Genomic DNA, 25,316 nt, shown 5'->3' on the forward strand with positions numbered 1-25,316 from the left:
ATAATTCCAGTATTTATAAATACAATTATTGTCCCGATGCGCAGTCATTAATATTTATATAAAGGTTTCATTCAGATTGGAATGGGGGTGCAGGGGAGGGGCGATTAAACACGCCCACTTATGGGCGTGGCGTCACCAGAGTCGACAATGATGGGATCTCGAGCGAGCGCTGGTGAGTTTCTTCCAACCCAATAAAATCTCTCAATTCTGCTTTGTCACCTCAACCGGGAAGTAGGCAGGACAGAGAAATAAGCACCACCGAGCAGGGCTGCCGTCGCTGTGAGGTTGCATAAAGGCTGTGGCGTCTTGTCTTGGGTTCACAGGTTTTAACTGCCAGGTTATCGTCTCCTTAACGGACCTGTTTGTAAGTAGCATTACAGTCGTATTAGCTTAGCTTGTAGTAGCTTTGCCGCTTTTTAAACGCACATTGTGTTAGCTAAGCGAAAGCTAGGTGCTCTTTTTTTCGCTAGCTGGGGTTGGTTCTGTCAATTCATGTTGTTATAAGAGGATGATAATGTTGAAGCTTTTGTCTCAGGCGAGGAAAACGCTTTGTATCTCCGTTTAATAAAAGTGTCATCAGAGCTCTTCCATATTGCCTACCAGTGCTGCTAACCGCACATTAAATAAAACGCTGGTTGAGCAACAAATTGTCTGCTGGGGTGTCATCCTGAGATGTTCGCCATCCAGCTTTATCATGGTGTTGTGCATTAAGGTTCAGCAGTCTAAACACGGGATTTGGTGGAGGATTTGACTAATGTCATTAGAGTATGTTGCTGTGTGTGAGACTATTTCTGGGAGTAGTAGCTTCCATCTGACAGGCACACACGTGCACTGTTGTTTTTGTGTTTGTCAGTACGTCAGTGGTAATGCAGCTTGCAGAAAGTGAAGAAGTCTGTGATAAAATTACTGGACCAACTTGTACTTCCTGATTGGCTAAGCCTATACCTTTTCCGTTGTTTTTCAACGTTAAGTAATATTCGAGGAAGTAAACGCCTAGTGCCAGGGGTTTTGCCTCATTTAGCTCGTTTTACAAGTCAGATGCCCTCTCATGACTGGTAACAACTATAGGGCGAAATCTATTCATTTGGATTCCCTTTTTATAGAGTCCAAAATGTCTTGCTTTGTCACAATCCCAATAGGATTCACTTTTCAGTCATTACAGTTTATTCAGAAACTAGAATCAGATATTTATGTGGGTTTTTTCCTAAACATTTCCTTTAATTGCTTTTTTTTTTTTGTTGTTGTTTGTTTTTTGTTACAAATTTTAAAAAAATGCGCATATTAGCTGTGTGAACTGACTCTTCTGGCATTTATTATATTTAAAAATGCCTGAAGGAGTGAAAAACACCAGTACTAAAGGTGCCATCAAAATCAAAGGTTTTATTGTTAGTAAAATAATCATTAAATATAATATTTGCTCTTTTGAGCGTTTTGAAGAGAAGGACGAACACAAGGGGCGAAGGGTAGGCGAATGACATTTATTAAATGGTCTTGCCGACCATCAAATTGGATACTCGCTGAGGTAGCGTTGATGTATAGATGGATAGCTGCTGTGGTCTAGTAAGTAATTCGTATTATACAGAAATGAACTGGTGGCTGTAGGAGAATGATGCTAAAACAGTACAGCATGTAAGCATTAATGAAAATGTTAAGTTTTACATTTCTGCGCCAGTGTAAACTTGAGGTTTAAAATCTTAAGCATCACGCATTAAGTGAGCCATCTGACCAGACCTAAATTCATTTTGCAGAGCGACTGCAACTGACCAGGAGTGAAAGAGAGATGTCCTCAGCCACAAGAACAAGGAACACTGCAACAGATGGTAAAGAGCCCAAACCTCAAGATCACCAAATTGGTCTGAGATTGCAATATGAGAAAGAAGTAGAAGATGTTCGTAAAGATATTGGGAACAAATTATCTTAGAAAAGTTTGCTCTTTTAACGACTTGTGCAGTTTGCGTGAAGTTAAAGAAAACCAAATAAACAAATTAACATTATTTGTGGTATTTATTTGTAAAGGCTGAAAGTTTTGCACACGTGTGATCTTTAAGAAACTGTTCATTGCATTGTTTTTCTTTACATTATTTCTTTGAAGGAGAGTGATGATTTTGAGTGTCTTAGATACTTGTTATGTAGCTTTGGAGGGTGCGGAAAAATTCCTGACACTTTCTCCTGTCAGCTTGAGGCAACTTTGGCTGTGATTGGTGCTATAGAAATGAAATAGAATTGAAATTTGCTCTTTTTCTTTAACAGGTAAAATGACTTTTTAACCTTTTGTATGTCTGCTTTTTAGAGAAAATGAGCATCCCTCTCTCTCGCTCTGAGGTGTTTGGGGAGCTGAGGAAGGAGCTCTATGATGATGAAGAGTTTCATCAGTCCGATGTTCATGTCTTCATCGTCATGGGCGCATCGGTAAGAGTTCAATCACTCCCAGAATAAAACCTAAAAAGGGTACTAATAAGCAGATTTGTGAAATCAAATAAAGAGGTGAATTGTCTAGAGGAATCGCACTCAAAATTAAAAACAATGAGCCTTCTATTATCAGGAGTATATAACTAATCTCTTTGTCCCTTTTTATTTTGCCACATTTAGACTGTAGGGCACTTAGCCAAGAGTGTTTGGCAATATTTTCAAAGAAAGTGTGTTGAAATCCTAAAAAAAACTTGCAATAATTGCACCCACTGTGATTAGGTAAATGTTGAAACTGATTTCAAAAAGCTTCTGCAAACAAGCACAACTGGGACAGTGTTCAAAACTGAGACAGTGAATCAGGCAAGGTTCCTCTTTGTTGTCATTTGAGGAGAGGTTATAAATGGAACATTTTAATTGATTGGCAGTAATTTTCTGTCTATATAAAGTAATAATTGCACCAGTGTTGTTTTTATTTTACTCAAAGATCTGTGAACAGTTCACTTGCATTGAACTAATTGGTAAAATGAGCATTGCCTATATTTTTCAATATCTGCAAAATCTAAATGAAGATTTTTATTTATGTTTTGTTACTCTCGGTTACTCTGAGGTTAAAAGGTGAAATGAAATCCATCCAGACAAGTGAATGAAATATGACTCTATTTATAGTATAACGTTTCCTTATACTTCTCAGGTGCTGTGTTCAGGAAATGAAACCATTTCCAGCATTGAAAAACATTTTATTCCCCTTCTTTCCTTGTTGCACAATATTCTGATTTATCATCATTCTGTGCTTTTACCTACTGGTCCTTCAGTCTTAACTTATCATTTAAAAACAAAAAAACACTTATCCTTAAAATTGCAAAGTCATGCTTTTTAAAGAATAAATCTCTTTTTATTGTCATCTTCAAAGACACTGTTTCAGTTATGATGTCACTGTTATGAAATGTAAAACAAAAATAGCTGCATTTGCTTTATATATGAACATCTAACTGGCTGTGGCATCTGTCTGCTGCACTGTGGCTCTTTGTAGGAGAGAGCGGCGCTGTGGCTGTTTTTTGCAGAGTCACAGACAGTCAGCGTTTTCCTTTCACTGTGCTATGTAGGATCAAGAGCAGGCCAGGGGCCCGTTCTTCGTACCTCGCTAAGTAGGTTAGCCGGATTAGATTGTTGACGATTTCGCGTGATCCTGGATCAGTCGGTTCCCCGAAGCTCATCCGGGACTTGCTGTCATAGCAACAGAGCCGTAAGCGTAAACCTGCTCGGGAGCAGGTTTACTTTATGTAAACAGGATTAGATCGCGGCCACGCAGGTATGTCCGCTTCATTTATACGAAAGCAACAGCGATATTTTTCCACTGTTTCACCATAAATAAATATTATCAATGTAACTAAAGATAATGCAGCACTTGATCCTTTTATTGATGTCACACAGATACATACAGGTCATTTCCTAAAAAAGGGAAATGAACTATTAACATTCTATTACATGTATGTGATTATTACAGATGTAATTCATATTTCAGAGTAGTAATTGTAAATTACTTCGTGTAATCAAGATGAGAGACCACGGCTATAAAAGCGAAGGTGGATTTGGGAAGCCTGTCGCAGCCATGTCCTGTCCGTATACGCGACCAACCCATTGCGGAAGGTGCAAGATTGATAAGGAGAGTCCTCAGAATTCAGCGTATATTGCGGGATAGACAGGATCCTTTAGCTCAGCGCGACAGTGTGCTCATAGAGAGATATCGATATTCCCGTGAGGGTATTATTTACTTAACCAACTTGTTGACGAGGGGGTGCAGGACCACCACCTGTCTTTTTTTCCTCTGCCCTTTTCTTGGTTGCTGTTATGAACAAACTAACAGAGTATTACAGGCCAGTATTACCTTGCCAAGAGACGCAAAGCAATCTAAGAGATAAATATTACCATTCTGTAGAATACTCCTGTATTCCACTTTTACTTGTTCCCATGTTCTTGTGGGTCCTGTTGTGGCTCTAATGTGAAAGGGGATATAATATAACATATTATAATATAATATAATGCCATATGATATTGGACAATATAGTGTCATATGATAGATCTACCCTACCGCCTACTGGTGTTGGCCAGAGGGGCCGATGGCGCGATATGGCAGCCTGGCTACAACCGTAGCTGCCTCCACCAGTGTGTGAATGTGGGAGTGAATGAATAGTGGTATCGTAAAGCGCTTTGGGTGCCTTGGAAAGCGCTATATAAATCCAATCCATTATTATTATTATTAAATTACCTACGAGTTTGATTTGTCAGCAACTTTCTGCCAGCCCTCTCTCCTTGCTTTTGCAGCCTTTGCAGTGTTCTCTTGCGTTTTAATTAAACTCTGAAACTCCTGAAATCCCTCACTCATGAGTTCTTGCTCTGCTGCCGGAAAATACCGAGCACGCCCCTTCGACATTTTCGCCGACCAATCAGCGGGTTGCCGATCAATGTTTCTACTATCGATGCGTAGCCCCTTTTACGACACCCAGTGATGTCACATTCCTGCGTCCAGCTGTAGTAATCGTCAACAGCAGGTGTGTTCGGGGAACCGGATTAGCGAGCTCACGGTTAGCGCGATGATTTGATCTTGGATGTGTCATTTGATCTTGGATGTAGTAAGCGACGTACGAAGAACGGGCCCCAGGGCTAGGCTGTGATTAGCCTCCCTCTGGTTGTGCTCGTTTTATGTTTGTGTTTCACTACCGCTTTAAGAGGTGTAACTGCTTTTTCCCTTCAAACAAGGATCATGCCACATATTCAAACATTTATTTACCAAAAACAATTGCCTAGCTTTTGTGGTTTAAGTAGATAATATCTTTATCAGGTTAAACTCTGATTAATAAATGTAAAGAGGGTTGCTGTCATTTTAAATAAATATTATGGATTCAACTTTGTACAAAGTGGCAGGATTACAAGTCAAGGAACTCCCATGCGAGTGTTTTAAATGAGGTGTGTCAAACATAGAATAGAATAGTACTTTAATGCCGTTGTACATGTACAACGAAATTATGGGTGCTCCATGCCAACTGTGCAGGAATAAAATATAAATGGTAAGATGGCAGGAATAAATGGCATACAGAAGAAATGTATAATCAAGGAGAATGTATACAAAACAAGAGACATGCACACATTTGAGAACCAAGTTCTTGGAAGTAGTGCAAAGGACTTGGTTTAAGTATCGAGTCCATGTGTGAGTGGCCTGAGTGATGAGGGTTACTCAGGTCATCAGGTGCCTCAGATTGGTGAAGGTGGGTGGGCAGAGTTGGGGTGTAGAGGGATGGTGTTTGTTAACAGTAACTGAATGGCCCAGGGAAAGAAGCTGTTTGTGAGACTGGAGGTGTGGGACCTGATTGACCTGAGGACACTAGGTGAAATAGGTGGCCCAGTGTCCACAATTGTTCCAGTGAAGAGTCCCATCCAGCCCCCTGAGAGTTTCAGTGAAATCAATAAATTCTGGAGTTTTTCCACTCTCGGTGATGCCAGCTTTACTACACAGGAACCAAAATCTCAGTTAAAGATAGAAAAGTACTTCTTTTGTCACAGTTTTATGCCTTTCTGCTGTACTTTGTAAACTACACGTAATGGGCAGGAAAGCAGACATTGTTGAAATGTGTTTTTATACCGACTGCTCACAAAATAAGAATAATAATTTAACAAGAAGTACTGTTTTAATATCTGGCACACTTTTAAGAAGCAAAGTTTCAGTTTTTAAGAAATCTACACTTTACACTTTTCTGTGGCGCTTTTACTGGTCCAACCCATTTGAGATCAATTTATGTCCCCCTAAACTAAAATGAGTTTGACACCAGCATTGGCAATTACATTTCTAATTAAGTTGGCTTCTAATGTTCTGCTATGACCGTTTGGTTACGCTGAGGTTAAAAGGCAATAAAAGTTGTACTTTTATTTGGGTTATAACTGATTTCAGAGCCTCTATTGCGTTTTATAGTGATTACAAGGCATTAGCCTTTATATAGCAGACAGGTTGGACCACTATGTTTAAGCCACTAAAGCAGCAGGTTATTCAGTAAGATTTCCATAAGCAGCAGGGCAGTGTTGTCTCCTGGTGGTTGGCATTTGTTTCCACTGGGATTACTGAGGTTGTGCAATTCTTAAATAAGCCAAAGCCGCCTACTTACCTGTAGCAGCACAGTGTAACCGGTTTGCACTGCAGCATCTTTAGACCTTTGTGTGCTTGGAAAATGACTAATGCTCGCTGAGATTACTAGCCTAAATAAATAGTACACTGACTTGCATGTGACTGTGCTTGTAGCCTGTATTTTGAAGGTGAGATGATATAAGATAACTGTTTATTGCCATTGCAAAGTCATACTTAGTACAATAGTACAACGCAATTGGGACACTAAACACAACAAAATACAACGCCGTAAACTTTAGAGTGGATCATTTTTGTGTGTGTTTGCTCCAATAGGGGGATCTGGCTAAGAAAAAAATCTACCCAACCTTATGGTGAGTACAGGCTCATTAAAGATACTACTTTAATCTGGATTGTAGCCTCAGTGGTGGGTTATAGTGAACCATGTGTTCCTCTGTTCTCTCCCAGGTGGTTGTTCAGAGATGGCCTACTACCTGAGCAGACGTACTTCGTGGGCTTTGCTCGCTCTGCCCTGACAGTTGATGCCATCCGGACTGCTTGCATGCCATACCTGAAGGTAAACATGGACACTTGAGATATAGTGCTCAACAGATTATTCATTTATTTAATGGAAGAAAGAAGGTCAGATCAGATTGTTATAATGAAATCATATCCACAAAACGAAGATGAGTATTAGAAAAATGCAAATAAATTGAAAACGCCATCTTAGTTTGTTGGCTTTTTTCTGTTCTAAATTAAAACTATTTGATAGCGATGTGAGTTATAGCAGCATCACACAAAATAATAGTGATTCAAAGTGTGTAGGAGGGTCTTGAGTTAAATCTCATTTAACTTTGCTAGATCTCAGAACACGGTGCATTTTTTTTGTGAAAGATATTATCAACAATGTGTTGTCCATACATCATTAAAGGTTTTTCCTCTCTGGCACAGGTGGCAGACACAGAAGTAGACCGGTTGTCGGCCTTCTTCGGCAGGAACACGTACGTCAGTGGGAAATACGTAGATGGGGATTCTTTCTCCAAACTCAACACACACATCGAGTCTCTTCCAGGAGGCCCTGGGGCTAACAGGCTCTTCTACTTGGCCCTGCCACCCACCGTCTACCACGATGTTACCAAGAACATTAAGCACCACTGCATGAGCACAAAGTCAGTACACATTCCTGTCTCTGACGTCGATGTGCCACACAGCTTGTTTAATTTTTTTTTCTTGTGCTACCTGCTGTATCTGACTGTAAATCCATTTCATGTAAGTGGAGAGTTTGATGCAGTGGATTCTTTGCATTCATCTGATATGAGTGGAATGTCACCTAAAAGTCTGAGGTGTTTATCTGTGGTGTAGGAATTTGTAAATTAACTCCAGAATCTCACACTGAGAAATGAAGTGCGAGACATCATGGCAAACCTCCATTGCAATTTTGGAGTAGTAGTAGCTTCAATAATACTGTAATAAAATTTCCATTACCTGTTCTGCTAGCAACAGTTTTGTGGTTCAGTAAACTCAAAACATTTAGACTTTGAATTATCTGTAACTAGTACAGTGGGGCAAAAAAGTATTTAGTCAGCCACCGATTGTGCAAGTTCCCCCACCTAAAATGATGACAGAGGTCAGTAATTTGCACCAGAGGTACACTTCAACTGTGAGAGACAGAATGTGAAAAAAAAAAATCCATGAATCCACATGGTAGGATTTGTAAAGAATTTATTCGTAAATCAGGGTGGAAAATAAGTATTTGGTCAATAACAAAAATACAACTCAATACTTTGTAACATAACCTTTGTTGGCAATAACAGAGGTCAAACGTTTACTATAGGTCTTTACCAGGTTTGCACACACAGTAGCTGGTATTTTGGCCCATTCCTCCATGCAGATCTTCTCGAGAGCAGTGATGTTTTGGGGCTGTCGCCGAGCAACACGGACTTTCAACTCCCGCCACAGATTTTCTATGGGGTTGAGGTCTGGAGACTGGCTAGGCCACTCCAGGACTTTCAAATGCTTCTTACGGAGCCACTCCTTTGTTGCCCGGGCGGTGTGTTTTGGATCATTGTCATGTTGGAAGACCCAGCCTCGTTTCATCTTCAAAGTTCTCACTGATGGAAGGAGGTTTTGGCTCAAAATCTCACGATACATGGCCCCATTCATTCTGTCCTTAACACGGATCAGTCGTCCTGTCCCCTTGGCAGAAAAACAGCCCCATAGCATGATGTTTCCACCCCCATGCTTCACAGTAGGTATGGTGTTCTTGGGATGCAACCCTCCAAACACGACGAGTTGAGTTTATACCAAAAAGTTCTACTTTGGCTTCATCTGACCACATGACATTCTCCCAATCCTCTGCTGTATCATCCATGTGCTCTCTGGCAAACTTCAGACGGGCCTGGACATGCACTGGCTTCAGCAGCGGAACACGTCTGGCACTGCGGGATTTGATTCCCTGCCGTTGTAGTGTGTTACTGATGGTGACCTTTGTTACTTTGGTCCCAGCTCTCTGCAGGTCATTCACCAGGTCCCCCCGTGTGGTTCTGGGATCTTTGCTCACCGTTCTCATGATCATTTTGACCCCACAGGATGAGATCTTGCGTGGAGCCCCAGATCGAGGGAGATTATCAGTGGTCTTGTATGTCTTCCATTTTCTGATGATTGCTCCCACAGTTGAGTTTTTTTTTTTTTTTTTTTTTTTTTTTTTTCCCACATTCTGTCTCTCACAGTTGAAGTGTACCTCTGGTGCAAATTACTGACCTCTGTCATCATTTTAAGTGGGGGAACTTGCACAATCGGTGGCTGACTAAATACTTTTTTGCCCCACTGTATGTACATTTGTAAAGAAATACTGGTGAAAATGTACCACTTGCAGTTGGGATTTACTTGTTCTGTCATAATATGGTCACTTGATTATTTTCTTTCATTGTCTGCATATCAGTCATGAATGAAATGATTAGTTGCAGCTGTAGTTCATATTTGTCTATTTTGGCAACTATTCATTTAAAATTGTGTTGGATAGGTGGGACTATCAGATGCATTTTATCCCCCCTTAACTCTCAAACACACTGTGTAAATCTGATCATTTAATATATTGTTAAAGGTTTAAACTATTTGTTCGTGCCCCCCCCTTCTCTGTTATTTAGGGGCTGGAACAGGGTGATTGTGGAGAAGCCATTTGGTCATGACCTTCAGAGCTCTGAGGAGCTGTCCACTCACCTCTCGTCCCTCTTCACTGAAGACCAGATCTATCGTATAGATCACTATCTGGGCAAAGAAATGGTGCAGAACCTCATGGTGCTAAGGTAGGAAACCTGAAATATAGTAGCGCTTTTTTTTTTTTTTTTTTTTTTTTTTTTTAAATATGTGACACTTGATTGTTGTAAATGTGAAAGCAAGTGGCTTTATTACAGTTTACAGCAAGTGTAGCAGAACAGAGCCTCATGGAGAAATCAAATGTCTGGGGCTTCATCAAAAAACATTTCTTTTTAGCATCGTTATTCAAGTATGAAGAAGACTTTTTTTTTTTTTTTAAATATTTAAATTTTCATCGTAAAAATAATGTGCTCTTGATTGTAAGTTAATTATGCAACACTTCATTTTCAGCTGGCCTGTGGTTTAAAAGAGCCACTATGAAAATCTTGCACCATGAATAGAAAGTGGGGGCTAATCAAGAACAAAACCAAAGATAAATGTTTATGCATGTTGTCATGAACAGCTGTGCTGTTGCTCTGTGTGTGCTGCTGAGCTGAGGACGAATGCACTGTGTTCGCTGCAGGTTTGGAAACCGAATCTTTGGGCCGATCTGGAACAGGGACAGCGTGGCCTGTGTCGTCCTCACCTTTAAGGAACCCTTTGGCACCCAAGGTCGAGGAGGCTACTTTGATGATTTTGGCATCATCCGGTGAGGAGAAAAATACTTCAATCAAGTTTAATGCTTTTTAAAGTACTGTGAATAAGTAGAATTATATGAGGGCTGCTTTAAGGCAAATGTTACACTTATTTTAGAAAATAAGTGATCACAATTATTTAACAAGGTTACCCACAGACTTTGGATTTATTTAGCTGATTTTTTATTTTTTTTTTTTTTTTTAATTCCACGCAGATTACCTTGAATGTTAACAATAATTCAGTTGTGGGGGGCACCCAAAAGAAATAAATACGTTGAACTAAATCTAAAACAAAGATTCAATGCGCTTATCTCTAATGATGAATATAAAAACAAGCGGAGTACCAGAGAGTAAATATGTGTAAGAATACTTCCTAATATTTATATTGGGACAAGACAAACATGTCTTTGGCTATGAGCTATCATCGCCAAAGAAAATATAATTCATTGGCAAGCTATATACCATTTATATTTATTAGCTATTCAAGTTTTGCTAATGTTACCACACTAGTGAGTTAAAGTGCAGTTTTGTTTTTTTTCATTTGTACATTAAGAGCTCACTGCAGGGAGAATGTTAATAGATTTAACCGGTTTTACGAGCACATTAAAACCAACACATGATCAGTTATAATTTGAATTCATTTTGTAACAGTTTTCTGCATCTTTAATGTGACCACCTGTTCTTTCATTCATAATCAGAGATGTCATGCAGAACCATTTGCTCCAGATGCTCTCCCTAGTTGCCATGGAGAAACCAGCTTCCACCAGCTCTGACGATGTCAGGGATGAAAAGGTACAAAGTCGCCTGGCAGAAACCAAATACTTGTGTTCTGTGTATTAAATGAGGTGTGTCTGGTCTTATACCTTTGTTAGGTGAAGGTGCTGAAGTGTATTGCTCCACCAACCATGTCGGATGTTGTGCTGGGTCAGTACGTGGGGGATCCAGAGGGTGAAGGAGATGCCAAACTGGGTTATCTGGATGATCCCACAGTACCTAAAGGATCAACTCAAGCCACATTTGCCACCACTGTGCTCTACGTACACAATGAACGCTGGGATGGTAAAGGCGCTTATTTGTTAAGAAAAAATAAAATAAGGTGTTTTAAACATTCTCCTGTGCTCATGAAAATGTTTCTCCTCAGGCGTTCCTTTCATCCTTCGCTGTGGCAAAGCACTGAATGAGAGAAAGGCCGAGGTGCGGCTGCAGTTCACCGACGTCCCCGGAGACATTTTTGGAACTCAGTGTCGCAGGAATGAGCTTGTGGTACGCGTCCAGCCCAACGAGGCTGTGTATGCCAAGATGATGAGCAAGAAACCTGGCGTGTACTTCAGCCCGGAAGAAACGGAGCTGGATCTCACCTACAAGAGCAGATACAAGGCAGGCTCAAGTTTTATTTATTTAATTGCCACACACACTCTGAGATCAACTTTGAGTAGGGCTGGGCCATATCATACCGTTCGCGGTAATACCGGTATAATGTTGGGCAACGATAAGAAAATGAAATATTGCGATAGAATATGGGTAAAACGCGCATGCGCAGTGCCTTTGTTTTCATACGCACATGGCGGAAAAAGCATGGCGGTGACGGTGAATGAGAAGAGCGAAAGCGGATCGTTGAATGAAACAGATGAACCAGAATTGTAAAAATGCTGCAACTTCAGTGGTGTGGAACTGGTTTAGCTTTTGTCCGTCAGATACAAAACACTATTTTTGGTAGAGCATGCTAGTGGGCCGTCGTTATTACAGTTTTTTTTTTTTTTTTTTTTTTTTTTGGAAAATACGGCACACTTAAAATCAACCCTTTGATTTTTCTGAAAATCGACAGTGCCCCTTATAATCCCGTATGCCTTATGTATGAATTCTGGTTGTGTTTACTGACCTCGAAACAATTTTATGTGGAACACGGCGCTCGGAAATCTGTCAAATGTCGTAGGCAGGAGCCTCGCGGAGTGATACGCACTGTGCTTCAACATAGTATTACCGTATTTTGTGTGTGTGTGTGTGTGTAATCTCTTTTTAAGTTTTGTGGATATTATACATGGTCATGCTGAGGACATGTCGGCCAATTTCCACTGGCAATGCCTTTTGGTTAAATTGTCAGCAAGGAATTTGCATTTGCACTGTTAATTTTTTATATAACTTTAATGCACATAAAAAAACAGCTGCTTGTTTAAGTGAAAATACAACGATTGTTTTGTTGTTTTCTTTGCGCACCAATAAAGTTGTGGAGTTATAAAGTATTTTGTCTAGTGTCAACTATATGGTCAGTTATCGCAAATTTTCAAATGTATATCGTGATAAATATTTTTGGTCGTATCGCCCTGCTCTAACTTTGAGTATTTTGGGGTGTTACAAGGTAATATAAAGAAGAATCTAGCACATATTTAACACTGACTTCAAAGACTGATTAAGAGTTTCACCCTGTTTTAGAGCTTCAGAGGTAGTAGTACAAAAAACCCCCCAAAACAGGTCTCTAACAAAGCTGTAATATGGTATTTTTCTTTTAGGACGTGAAGCTTCCCGATGCTTATGAGCGTCTCATCCTGGATGTCTTCTGCGGGAGCCAAATGCACTTTGTACGCAGGTCTGTACTTTTCCTTGTCCACTCTTAAGTCACTGCTTGTAATCTAAAATCTCCATCACTAGATGGAGCCAGAGGGACCTCTTTTTGCTATCAGGTGCTGAGTAGTGAAAACCTTGCACCTCTGTTTGACCTACTTCTGCATGTTGAATTGTTGTCTGCAGTGATGAACTGAGGGAAGCATGGAGGATCTTCACTCCTCTCCTTCATCAAATAGAGAAAGAGAAGCCGAAGCCAATTCCTTACAATTATGGAAGGTAGGAAAGGTTTTACTCAGCTCTCACTTGGAAGAGGAAAATCATACCACATTCAAAAAAAGATTCTTTAGCCTCAGCAAACATGAAGAAATAATTGTGTGTAAAATGCAGCTGAAATATATGAAATCAAAGTATTAAAATAGTAAATCATTAAGGAAACCATGTTTGGTATTTAATATGAAGATATTCCGTTAAGTGTAAGCTTTTACATTGTACTTGCTTAATGAAATTACACAGAAAGTTTACATGTCAGCAGGTTTTTAAAAAAATTTGTTTTTAATGTAATTACTTTAAAAAAAAATAATAATAATTTTTTCCCCCCTTCCTTCTTTTTAGCCGTGGCCCTCAAGAAGCAGATGACCTCGTGCAGAAAGTTGGATTTCGTTACGAAGGCACTTACAAATGGGTGAACCCTCACAGACTTTGAATTGCGATGATATGAGGGATGAGTGGAGGTAGGATGGTAGGAGGGGTGCAGTAGGGCGAGTGGTTAGATATTTTCCAGTACAGGATCATCTTTGAGAAACAAGGCTTTTCCACGATGTGGATCTATCATGCCGCAAAGACAGAAAATCTCAGGTATTGCAGTTATTCCATAAGGCCTGGTCAAACTTTCACTAGACATTTGTGAGTTGATTGTGTTTTCATGGGCTTGTACCACAGTTACGGTGGTAGTTTTTCATACATTCACAGCAGTTTTCAGCTTTAATTAGAGATGGGATCAAGTCTGTGAAAAAACAGAACGATCAAGGATTTTTGGGAACAAATTATTCTGCTAAGTGGAACTCCTTATTCCTGTCTTCAGTGATTAGATCAGATATCCAAACCACAAGAACAAAACGCTGCAAGCTAAGTGTTGTCCACATAGTGTCAACCAACGTACACAGAAAATGAAAAATAGAAACAAATGTCCGCTAGCTGTCGCTCTTAAATCACCACAATTTTAATGCCATTCTGCTTTTGATTGCATTGTTTGCATTTCTACTTTTGCTGCTGTTTTTCGCCTCCTCTGTGTGGGACCAAGGACATCATGGTGGTTTTAAAAATAAACAGATTAGTTTCCACGAGGCGATTTTCTTCAAAGCGTTTATACTGCGAGTCTTAACTGTCTTCACGGACGAGCAAAGCAGGCTCCTTTTTAGTTTCTGCACTTTGAGCTTCATTCCCTTTTTGTTTACATTTTCCAGATTTATTTAAGTTGCTGACATTGATTCCATATTTCAAAATCCAGACGACAGTGGTGTGTACCACAGGTCAGCAGTGAATGTCTGTTTTGATGCATTGTATACCGCACACTCATGTAAAGCTAGCTACATTTCCACAAGTTGTAATAAACTAGTTTTGCTTGTTATCGTGTTGTTTTGCCTTCTCGTCTAACCGGCCATCCTGCCTTTGACACAGAAATCAGAAATTCTAAAATGCATGTGGAGAGGGGAGAGGAGGCTTGCTGGAAGCGCTATAACATATACTGACATTGCTTTAAACCAGGGGTGTCAAACTCAAATACACAGTGGGCCAAAAATCAAAACTGGAACAAAGTCGTGGCTAACGTTAATATTTATTGAGGAAAAAAAAAAAAAAAAAAAAAAAAATCTTCCTCTAGATATAAGAATCTTTTCTTATGGACTCAAACAAGTTTTGCTGAAAAACTGAATATGGAACAAGTGAAATTTAATACTAAACTGTATGTATGTATGTATGCATGTATGCAATGAAAAAGGAAAAAAATTAGTCCAGCCATGATTTGATACTAGAATGAATTTATTCACAGACAAATGTTGATGATTTCAAATGTATTAGTAACTGAGTGAAAACTGGGTCAGGCAGGATCACGGCAGGATCACAGCTACAAATGACGTAGTGGACGGATGTTTAAAGACTAATTCAGATTCATTTCAGCCTGGCATGTTTCCTCATTGATGTGGCCATTGTGGTATATTATACCAATGAATAACCTCATATAGCTACAGCACTGGATTTTATATGTATTCAGCTAATAATATAAATTAATTTATACTTGGTCCTTATTGACATTGTTGGAAGTCCAGCTATATATCTAAATACTATCCAAATACAAAAAAATTGATCATAGTTTGCAATTATCACACGTTAATTCCACGTCTGATGATTTATAGGATGGTGTTAAACCTTGACGCGCTTCACTAAATGGCATTTTTCTTAACCCCTTCTCCTCATTGGAGTGGGGCTGGAGCCCATCCCAGCTTCCATAGTGCAGAGGAAACACATTTAAATGCATGAAGTTCACAATTAAGCACTCTTTAAGTGCTTTCTGCCAGCACTTCTTTCACACCTTTTTGCAGCGTGTATTATTATTATTATTATTTTGTTTTAATTTTTAAACAATGATCTCAATGATCTGTTCTTCTTGGCTTAAGTAGGCAGTACTCTGTTGCTCCATTTTTATGTGGAGAAGAGTGAGCTGACATGTTAAATTCCCAATTTTTATGGGGGCATACACGCAGCGCCTGATGAAAAACGTCTGATTATAAAAGCAGATTATGCCTGATGTGAGGCCCATTATCTTTGATGGAGGATTTTAGGATTTGTTGAGACAGCTAAGGCAAAGACAGCCTAGTTATGTCAAACACCTGCTTACTAACTGCAGTAGAGATCTGCAGCTTCATGCAATAATACATCTTCAAGGAGCCATCTTGTTAGCACGACCCATACAGACATAATGAAATTTAAGCCAAGCGGAAATAAACCGTAATTATCCTTTGACTTTTTTTGGTCAGACCACAAACAAAAGCTAAAGACTTGAACCATGCATTTTAAGGCACATTAGCTTTTTCCATTTAAAAACAGTTTTTGTGCGATTGACAGTATTTTTCACTTACAGTACAAGGCAGCAGATGTCAGTGAATGATGTAAGACACTTAAAGCATACAGAGACGTGACGAGATGAGGTAATACATCTATTATTAAATAACTTGTGGCGATGGAAAGGTGTTTACTGGACGGAAACATTAAAGATTAATCCCACTCCAGAAGGCAGGCAATGGCCCTGCATTTTCTGAAGTCGTGAATGTTAATTTCTGTATTAGTGTTGTGATTTAAAAACTGACAGATTTAATTAGTTTTAAAACATAAAAAGCATGCATCTTAAGCAAAAAGTAGTGGACAATTACATGAATTGGTTATCCTTCAAGTTTCAGTACACGTCAGGAAATAAAAGTACTTTTAACATGTTGGAAATTCAGTGTTCTGGTTTCAGAATTTGCTGAATTGGAGTTGAAGAGCCACACTTTGCTGGCACCATTTCCTTGCACGACAGCTGTGGTGTGTCCGGTGCAGCCTACTCCATCGATTTCTGAACGGCTGCGAAAGGGGTCGTGTTCTCCGTTAAGAAGGCACCTTTAGTTTTGTTTGTTTTGGGGTTTTTTCGTTCTCTTTACATGTGTTCTGGGTGGTTCTGCAGACAGCTTATGAACTCTGTGACTGGGTGGCCCTCGAAGCAGATCTGATAGACTGCGTTGAACAGAGGAAACCTAAAGGAAGGAGGAGGCATAGTTGAGTGCTGGAGTGAAACAAACTGATTTCATTTCAAAGCAAATGGAACCTGTGAGTCTGTCTTACTTGTCGACCATGTTTTTGTGCTTGAGGATGAGATAGACCTCAGCTGCTGTTGCTGGTCCCTGCAGCTTCTGGCCATTCAGCATCTCTTTCTCCAGTTCCTCGATGGACTGAATGAGATAAGAACCAAGACATGCTGAAGATTCTTGAGTTTAAAATGAGAGAAGGTGTACACGTCTGATGCTCAGATTGGCGAAAGCTCGGAAATAATTACAGTTTAATTATAAACGCAGGGACACTTCCAACATGATGCAATCAATGGAGTCTGTTGCCATTAATGAAGAGCAGAACTTGTCTGCGATGCGTCTCTTTAAAATAAGGGATTTGACTCAACTGGTTGTTCTCTGGTTTCAAAGCACCTTTGTCATTTTTCAGCTAACTTGTTGTTGTGCAGCAGCTACGTCAGTGGCTCTGTGTTAATGTCATTTTATTAATGGTTCAATACACCAGTGCCACTTTGTAGATGACGTCGCTGACCTGGTCCCCATCTTCAAAGAAGCCATTTCAAAGGCAATGACATTGCAAGTTTATTGCACCCATTTACAATAATCCTCTGACCACTTTCTGACTCTGTCGTCTTTGGCGTGACTGTAGAATTCAGTCAGAGTTTGCTGGGGTTTTTTAAAACCAGTTTCTGAATCTTTAGTGAGTATTAGTAGACAATATATAGTGCACACAAAGTATCTCTCAATACATTATGAGAAGTACAGCTGATGGTCACTACACTGCATCAGAGACCAGATTTGTGGGAAGAAAGAGTCAGAACATCACAACAGCACTAACACAAAATCACATTTGAATTTATTTGAGAAAATGTGCTCATTCTAATTGTGTCATGGTGTTGATGTAATTAATATTGGAGAGAAAATGACCAGAATGTTGTTTTTTTTTTTTTTTTTTAATTTTGCTGACGAACTCGCTCACAGTTCTAAAAAAGAAAACTATGTATGTGTCAACCTCTACAGTCTTTGTAACCACAGCTGTTGCCCTCTGCTGGTCATTAGAAATAATGCAGTTTTATACTCCTTGCACAGGAGCATCAGACCAAGAGGTGAGATCCATCTTTAGTGTAGTCAGCATTAGGTGCAACATAATTACGTTTTAATATACTATACATACAAGTTCTCTTGTATTAATAACTTCACTATGTCAAGTAAAAACATTAAAAGGCATGAACTCATCAGTGTGCCCAAGTTTTGACATTTCCAGTAACTACCATAATAATAATCACCAATAAACCTTCAGGAAAACTTCACATTATATTAAATGATTTAATTTATTATTTAACATTTTAATTCTGAGTCAAATTTGATACTTGAGATATTTTTGTTATTAGACCAATCCTTGGACCACGTCACCACAACTCAACTCAATCCAGAATCAGCTGCCAAAACTGTCACAGTTTGGCACAAACTACCTCAGATCCCTACACTTTCCTCTCTCCCCTCACTGCCTCTTGTATTCCTGCCTTTAATGAGAAGAATATATGCCAGGAATATATAAGCATTGCTTCTGCCTGAGCCTATGACATATATACAGTAATTGAACATATATATATATAAAATATCTTTAAAATTTGTACCTTCCCCGTTCTCACAAAAGCTTCAGCAACTTTGCGGTTACGTCCACCGTAGCAGGTTGTGATGAGGTCGGCCACGCCGCAGCTTTCAAGGAAGGTTGCTGAGGACACGGGCCCTTCTTTGCAGAAAATACGGGCGAAGGCAATCATCTCCATCAGGCCCAGCCTGATCACTGCCGCCTTCGTGTTGTCCCCGAAGCCCAGACCGTCACAGAAACCAGCTCCGACTGCAACAATGTTCTGTAGGACACACACAAAAATAATCGGATGTATTATAATGACTTTTTTTTTATTTGACTCTATACAAAACAGACTAGAAAAAGGCTCCAAAGCCTCATATCTGAGAAGTTGCAATGAGAGAATGTTTGGGCATTATCCTCTCCTATGATATTCTTATTTATTCTTTAATTAAAGGAAAATTAAGCAGAGAAAAAGAACACAACCACCAACAAACTAATTCTCTAAAAACATGGGAATCCACATCCTACAATAACGTGTGTAAAATTTCTTCGAAAACAAAATATTTGAGTTCACATTAAGAAAAAAATCCTTCCAGACTTTTCAACAACTATTTAGATTAATGTCTCGTTAGAGCCAACCCTTTCACAATGCTCACAATGGGTCCTTAGACATTTTGTTTGGGCAGCTTTACTTGAAGTGTTTAAAGCCTCACTGCGTACGTCTACAGAGATCTCTGATCCTCACTGCCTAATTAACAGAGTGACTAGATCCCAGCACACTAAATGTGGGGCAAACAGCATGTTTGTGTGTGGCAGTGTGGTAAATGTTAATAATGCTGAGAGAGAGAGTCTGCAATGGTGACACATCCAAACACACAAACTCTGCAGGAAGAGAACACATTCTTTGGTTTCAACAAAAATAAATGTTGATGTTTAATTTTTAACCTAAATCTTTTGAATCTGTTGTTATCTGTTCTGTGGGATCATCAGCTTTCAGTTTCAGTACTGACGTGCCCATAGATCAGCATGTCTTTATGAGGCACGTGCTTCTTATGTGACTCACAAGTACTGTGTCACTTCACTTTATAATCTCACGCATGTGAAACAGGAACTCTGTGGGGGAAAAAAAAAAACTGGGACAAGGGATAAAATGCCTCTACTCTGTTTCGTGTGACTTTTGCTGAGTGCGCAAAAATAGTCATTGGTCCTTGATACCATAAATAAACCTGTGTTGAAATCAAGATGACTGTCCATGTTTTGTAATCGTGTTGCAAGCAGACATATTCTGCACTGAGAGCTCACCTTCAGGGCTCCGCAGATTTCCACCACATCGTATTCCTCCACTACAGTAACTCGGAAGTTGCTGGTCTGCATGAGCTCCTTCAGGAGAGCACCGTGATTTTTATTCTTACAGCCTGTAAACCAGAAGAAATATGCTGACTGTAAACCCTGTAAAAAAAAAACATGATGGAAGCACGCGTTGAACCAAAGAACTAACGCTGAGGTCGCACAAAGCTTTAACCGAAACAAATGTGCTTCCCGTTTTTAGGCTAAAAGCTGCTTATCTGGATCTTTAATTCTTAATTAAAGTGCAAAAATAATTCAACAACAATGGGCCCATTTGAGCGCAACAAAGGGACAAAACTAACCAATGGTTGTCTCACAAAACTTCTCATCAGCAACTTCATTGGCGATGTTTGCACCCATCAGCACGCTCATGGTGATATCGAGCTTCTCCTGGATCACGTCAGAGATGAGTTTGAGTCCATCTGGACCCTCGTCTACGCCCTGAGGGAACAAAAGCACAACATGCTGGTGTCTGGATCAAACACCACTGAATAAACTTGGCAATATTTTGGAGATAAAAGGTGTAAAATCCATGTCTAGTAATAAAAAAAACAACCTTGATGAGTGATATTCCCAGTGCATCGTTCTTTATCTTCCCTTTTATGGTGTCACATACTTTCCCCACAAACTGGTGCGGGATCACAAACACCAAAATGTCTGCATCGCTGGACGCCTCCACCAAGTCCGGCACTGCCAGCTGAGAAGGGATGATGACATGTCTTTAAAGCCCGAGGCAACTTACTGTAGAGTAGGAACCTGCTGCATTCAAAAAACTCACTCACTCTTACAGCTGTTAAACTTATTATAAAACTAACAGCTGCAAAGCATCTATTCAAGGACCTTATTTACATATATGAGACAACAGGCACTAAAATGTTTGTTTAAAAATACATTTTTCTTACCACATTTGCTGGCAGCTTGTGTCCAGGAAGGTACTTGACGTTTTCGTGCTCGGAGTTGATTATTTCAGTGAGTTTGCGCCCATTCACAGTCTCCTCAAACACCCACATTTTTACAGTATTGTCGAACTTTGCATTTTTACCAGCATTGGCACCCACGATCTTGGCAATGGCTGAGCCCCTGCGTGGTTAACAGTTACAAGTCAGTGTTCATTTTACGGGAAAAATCCATATTCTCACTCAGTCACACTGTGATCTAATGGGGTGATCATTAAAGGTAATGATTCCTATTTGATCATTAACTAATATTTCAGGGCAAGACGGCAAAGCTGCACGCAGAGATAAGCTGATAGCGGTATGCTGCAATCACCAATCCTCCATACGGTTTCCACGGGTGTACACCGAACTCCATTGAGAATTCTTGCAATTTTATTTTAGCATAAGCAGCAGCAAAATTACAATGGCTTTATAACCAGTTTATGGAATGATTTTAATTATTTGGGGGGTAATCATGAATTCGGAAATAAAAAGAAATAGACATACATTTAATTTCGTTCCAAAATAAGAGCTACAACTACAAAAACCACAGTGTGTGTATGAAAAGAATGTAAAAATTTAATATTTTTTATTCGGCTCATAAACTGAACCCACACACCGAATTTACAGGATGATTTAAAAATCTATTTTTCGTGTCAAATCATCTTTTATCTCTTTGGGGAGGTAACGTTAATTTATTAGACCGGTAAACGGAGCAGAGACATCAGCTACTGATGTCTCTGCTACCGCTAATAAGAGCGAGCTAACAGGAGGCAGACACCTTAAAGCTAACGACAAAAATCCCAGTAATGTTGCCAGACTTGTGGCCAGTTTTCTGCGATTATAAACCGGCTTGTCAGCATGTGACTCCACGCGGAGATAAACCCAACTGTCGCCTCCGCTAACGAAGCCTATCTGGTAGTTACAGGTACAGCAGGTCAAACTTCCCGCACGTTACTGTGCACCGTGTCCAGCGGATAACCGCACATATGAGACAACCGGAGACGGTTCAAAACATCAACACTTCGACTTGCCAGTTTCCAGAGCCCACGATGCAGACTTTCTTCGGAGCTGCCATTGTGAAGAGGTAAACCGCTGAGTGTGTGGAGTGAACCTGTACTGACTGCAGTCCAGTTATGCAACACACACACACACAGTGCCTCCCTGGTTTTATTGGTCTGCCCGAGGGGAGACACCGGCCCGCCCATTAAAGCAAGGCCAAGGCCATCAGAGCAGAGGCTAGCATGCTAGACTGGGGCCAAAGTCTCCATGTCAGCCTTTATGGTTTCACATCATCTGCATGTGCAAGTGACTTTTCACCCAGAGGCGGCCAAGCTGTCGGATTTTATTTAATTTAAAACCTGAACTATGGTTGTTTGAATTATATAGATGATCAATGCTGACATACTAACACGCAATCTAAACCATTATCTTGTCTGTATATGTGTAATATATACTCACCAGACGTAGATTTAGATTAATGACATATCTTACAATTGTAATTGACAAAACGAGATGGTTAAATATCGAATAATTACCAACTTAGCAACAATTACTAAATGATTACAACTTAATCAAATCTTGTAATGCCATATGATAACATATGGGGGCTTTGCCAATTCCTGTAAAACAAACAAACAAAAGTGTTGGGAGTTGTAGTTTAAATAAATTACTGGATTAATGATACAAAACATTTGTTTAAACAGGACATAAAATTGTAATGTCAAGGTGATTATTTAACAGTTATATTCACACAGATAAAACATTTTTTATTTTGACTACATAAAACAGTTGCTTAAAAACATTGAAGTAAATATTAAAGTTTTCATTCCTTGAGCTCCTTGTTATTAACAATCAAAGCAAGGCAATCAGTGGATTATCTTGATAATCTAACCTGATACTAAGATACCTGAAATTTTAACTGAGGGGAAAAACAAAACAAAAAATATGAAACAGGATTAATGTTCAGGTTAGTATCTTCAAACTTTAACTGAAAATGTTCTTACAAACTAAAAATTTTAAGTTATACTTAGAAAAGTGCTTGAAAATTTCAGATACGTAACTCCAAATTTTGTGATAAGTTGAGATTTCAACTTTTATTTATTTATTTTTCAGTGGCAGAAACAATATTACATCGAAATATTACCTATATTTATATTTTCTCATGGGTGCTAGTGACTGCATACTCATACATCACTACTTCAAAAATGAGTCCTTTATTCTCCATTCTGGTGCTTTAAAGTATTTTTACTTACCTGTATTACTACTTCATTAAATGCTTGAATTTAGGAATGTTAATTGTATTTGATTGAAACACACTCTAAGTAAAAACAAAGGCAAAAACAAAAGAAGTACTTAATCCTGTGAGACCCAGCCCATCAAAAGATAGCCAGAAAATTCTGATTTTTTTGGAACTGAGATGTTTATTAACCCTTAGAACAAAATCCATATTTTTTGCTATATGATATTGTGTATGATACATTTTTATTATATATTTATTACATATTTTTTGTATCATATTTCATACATTGGGCGTTTTTGGCAACTTTTTGTTAACAACAATAATGTTAATTTTACACAAAAAAAGAGTTTCGTCCATAACATTTTGAAATTACGGCAAGTATTGATCATGTTGATGAGATAGAGGTCTCAGAAACTTGTGTATCAAATATAATACAAATGGCATTATAGGTCTTTTTCCAGTCTTTTAATTTAGGGTAATATGTAAACACTTTAAACGTGCATTCTTTTTTAATGATCAGCAGGGGGCGACTCCTCTGGAGGAAAAAAAAAGTCAGATTGTATAGAATTTAGAGGGATAGCGATCATTTGGCTCCCTTGATGTATAACCTCAGTAAACATTTTCCTGATGACTTTATGGTGTCGGTCTATTTTGCAAAATCTCATTGAGGACAGCATGATGGTGTAAGTTGGATCCCAGTGATTAGAAAAGTAAATAGGTTCAACAGTAAAGGCAGCCTAAGTTTTTGGGTAGGCTTATTTAATGATTTAAAAGTCTCAAAAGATGGTTGGTGGTTCGATTCCTGGCTTCCCCTAGTCTGCATGCCAAATATCCTTGGGCAAGATACTAACCCCAAATTGCTCTCTGATGCATCCGATGTGTGTGAATGCTACATAGAAAGCACCTAGAAAAATGTGCTTGTGCGAATGGGTGTGAATGGGTGAATGCACAAGTTGTGTAAAGCGCTTTGAGTGCTCAGAAGAGTAGAAAAGCGCTATACAAGAACCAGTCCATTTACCATTTAACAATGAGACTAGTATCTCTTATGTACAGTGTAACCACATTGTATTGTTAATGCAGCAGCAAATAATCTGAAGATCATCCAGTATAATTTTTGTTGAAGATAAAAAAGAAGTAGTAGTCCGTGAAATATTTAAAACTTTTCCATGGAATCCATTATGGCAGTCGTGTCTAATATTAGTCTCTGGTTGTAGCGCTAGCTTGTGGTTAAACCATTTTTTTTTCACCAGTTAAAATAAAACAAAACTTTTTTATTAGCAGTGTTTTTGAGTTTACTGTCCACTTCAATGGCTGAAAAAACTGTCAGAACATTAAAAGCAGGCCAATTTTAACAGTTTAATGCATCAGCACCAATAGCACAATGTTTGATAAACATTAGACAGGTAGGAACTTCTAAGTGAATTTGTAATGGTGTATTTTTTTTCTTTACCACTTTACTGCTCTTTCTGAACTTCTCTTTAAAATATAAGCAGGACATTAAAAGTCACTGGAGCAAACCACAAAAAGCTCACTGTGGCAAAAATTATTTGGTCCAAAGGGCTCAAACAAAGGACCGCCTTGTTACGCAAGTGTTGATCAGTGGGTGAAGAGGCAACACGGGAAGGAAGTGCTCTCAGCAGTCTGGTTTAGCAAATTTAAAACAAACTGACAAAATCCAGCTTATTCTGCAGAAAATAGTTCAAAAAGAAAGAGTTGACTGGTCTGATATGTGAAGCTGTGTTGCTGCGGGGTTATTAGAGTCTAGGAGATATTTACTGTAGTTCATTTATAAGTGAAAATGTAAACGTTATAATGAATTTAAGCCAATATGCTTGTTCTTAAGCCAGTGGTTTTTTTCCAGGATCTTTCAAAGGGGGGCAGTGGTCCATCCATCAATCCCTTTTCCACACTTATTCAGCTCAACTCCCAGGGGCAGCACTGAAAGCACAGATGCCCAGACCTCCTGCTTCATAGCCACCTCCAACTCACAAAGAAGAGTCCCCAAACTAGTCCAAAGACATAATCTCTCCCAGTCAGACATTCACATTCTTCCCTCACTTACAGGCAAGACCCCAAGATACTTGGAATTCCTCCACATAAGTCAGCAAGCCCTCCCCAACCCAGAGTGTGTGCACTATATTTTACAGCTGTTATACATGTCATCCCAGCCCACTCCACACCCACCTGCAAACTGCCCCAGTGCAAGCTGGGAGTCAGTTGAAGCCAACAAGAACAAATCATCATCATTATCAGGATCACATTGACGATACTGAAGATGTCATCCTGCCCTTGTAGCATGCACCGAGAGACTGCTGTAAAAACAACAGAAGCTGCACCGAAACACAGGATTCAACAGTGAGGTCATGGTGCTAACAAAAGCACGAGTATAAAAGGAATTGGGGGAGTGGACC

General features: G+C 39.3%; 2 protein-coding genes across 4 annotated transcripts; one reads left to right on the plus strand and one right to left on the minus strand.

Moving 5' to 3' along the window:
• Positions 1 to 90: 90 nt before the first annotated feature.
• On the plus strand, positions 91 to 15,312 carry g6pd (glucose-6-phosphate dehydrogenase). 2 transcript variants are annotated; one of them, XM_086278872.1, is made up of 14 exons: positions 91 to 172; positions 1,749 to 1,820; positions 2,291 to 2,409; positions 6,857 to 6,894; positions 6,989 to 7,097; positions 7,472 to 7,689; positions 9,667 to 9,825; positions 10,299 to 10,424; positions 11,109 to 11,202; positions 11,283 to 11,469; positions 11,552 to 11,787; positions 12,918 to 12,994; positions 13,156 to 13,248; positions 13,585 to 15,312. In XM_086278872.1, exons 1-14 carry the CDS (start codon positions 121 to 123, stop codon positions 13,673 to 13,675), a joined length of 1,671 nt encoding a protein of 556 aa, XP_086134998.1. In that variant the 5' UTR covers positions 91 to 120; the 3' UTR covers positions 13,676 to 15,312. The 2 variants fall into 2 exon arrangements, with proteins under 2 accessions (XP_086134998.1, XP_086134999.1); XM_086278873.1 differs by lacking the exon at positions 91 to 172 and adding an exon at positions 188 to 364.
• LOC147306070 (glycerol-3-phosphate dehydrogenase [NAD(+)], cytoplasmic) lies at positions 14,992 to 25,240 on the minus strand. Of its 2 annotated transcripts, none has more exons than XM_086278875.1 (8): positions 25,090 to 25,240; positions 20,631 to 20,808; positions 20,285 to 20,425; positions 20,031 to 20,169; positions 19,684 to 19,796; positions 18,425 to 18,661; positions 16,846 to 16,952; positions 14,992 to 16,757 (listed from the first exon to the last, which is right to left on the minus strand). In XM_086278875.1, the coding sequence occupies exons 2-8, from the start codon at positions 20,736 to 20,738 to the stop codon at positions 16,661 to 16,663; spliced, it is 942 nt and encodes a 313-aa protein (XP_086135001.1). In that variant the 5' UTR covers positions 20,739 to 20,808; positions 25,090 to 25,240; the 3' UTR covers positions 14,992 to 16,660. The 2 variants fall into 2 exon arrangements, with proteins under 2 accessions (XP_086135001.1, XP_086135000.1); XM_086278874.1 differs by lacking the exon at positions 25,090 to 25,240 and adding an exon at positions 21,698 to 21,856.
• Positions 25,241 to 25,316: the final 76 nt, after the last annotated feature.

The sequence above is a fragment of the Aulonocara sp. 'chitande type north' Nkhata Bay genome, linkage group LG20 (assembly GCF_057382095.1).
Source record: "Aulonocara sp. 'chitande type north' Nkhata Bay isolate Kocher_YH1m ecotype deep benthic linkage group LG20, A_spYH_male_GT1.1, whole genome shotgun sequence".
NCBI classification, from domain to species: domain Eukaryota; kingdom Metazoa; phylum Chordata; class Actinopteri; order Cichliformes; family Cichlidae; genus Aulonocara; species Aulonocara sp. 'chitande type north' Nkhata Bay.

Coding starts and splice junctions, on each gene's coding strand:
- LOC147306070 (XM_086278874.1), bottom strand. CDS start 21,741: ATGGCAGCTCCGAAGAAAGTCTGCATCGTGGGCTCTGGAAACTG. Junction 16,953..18,424: donor CTTTTGTGAGAACGGGGAAG/GTACAAATTTTA, acceptor TATCTCATTCAG/TCCATCGAGGAACTGGAGAA. Junction 16,758..16,845: donor CACAAAAACATGGTCGACAA/GTAAGACAGACT, acceptor TCCTTCCTTTAG/GTTTCCTCTGTTCAACGCAG.
- g6pd (XM_086278872.1), top strand. CDS start 121: ATGGGCGTGGCGTCACCAGAGTCGACAATGATGGGATCTCGAGCGAGC. Junction 7,690..9,666: donor CACCACTGCATGAGCACAAA/GTCAGTACACAT, acceptor TCTGTTATTTAG/GGGCTGGAACAGGGTGATTG. Junction 10,425..11,108: donor GATGATTTTGGCATCATCCG/GTGAGGAGAAAA, acceptor ATTCATAATCAG/AGATGTCATGCAGAACCATT.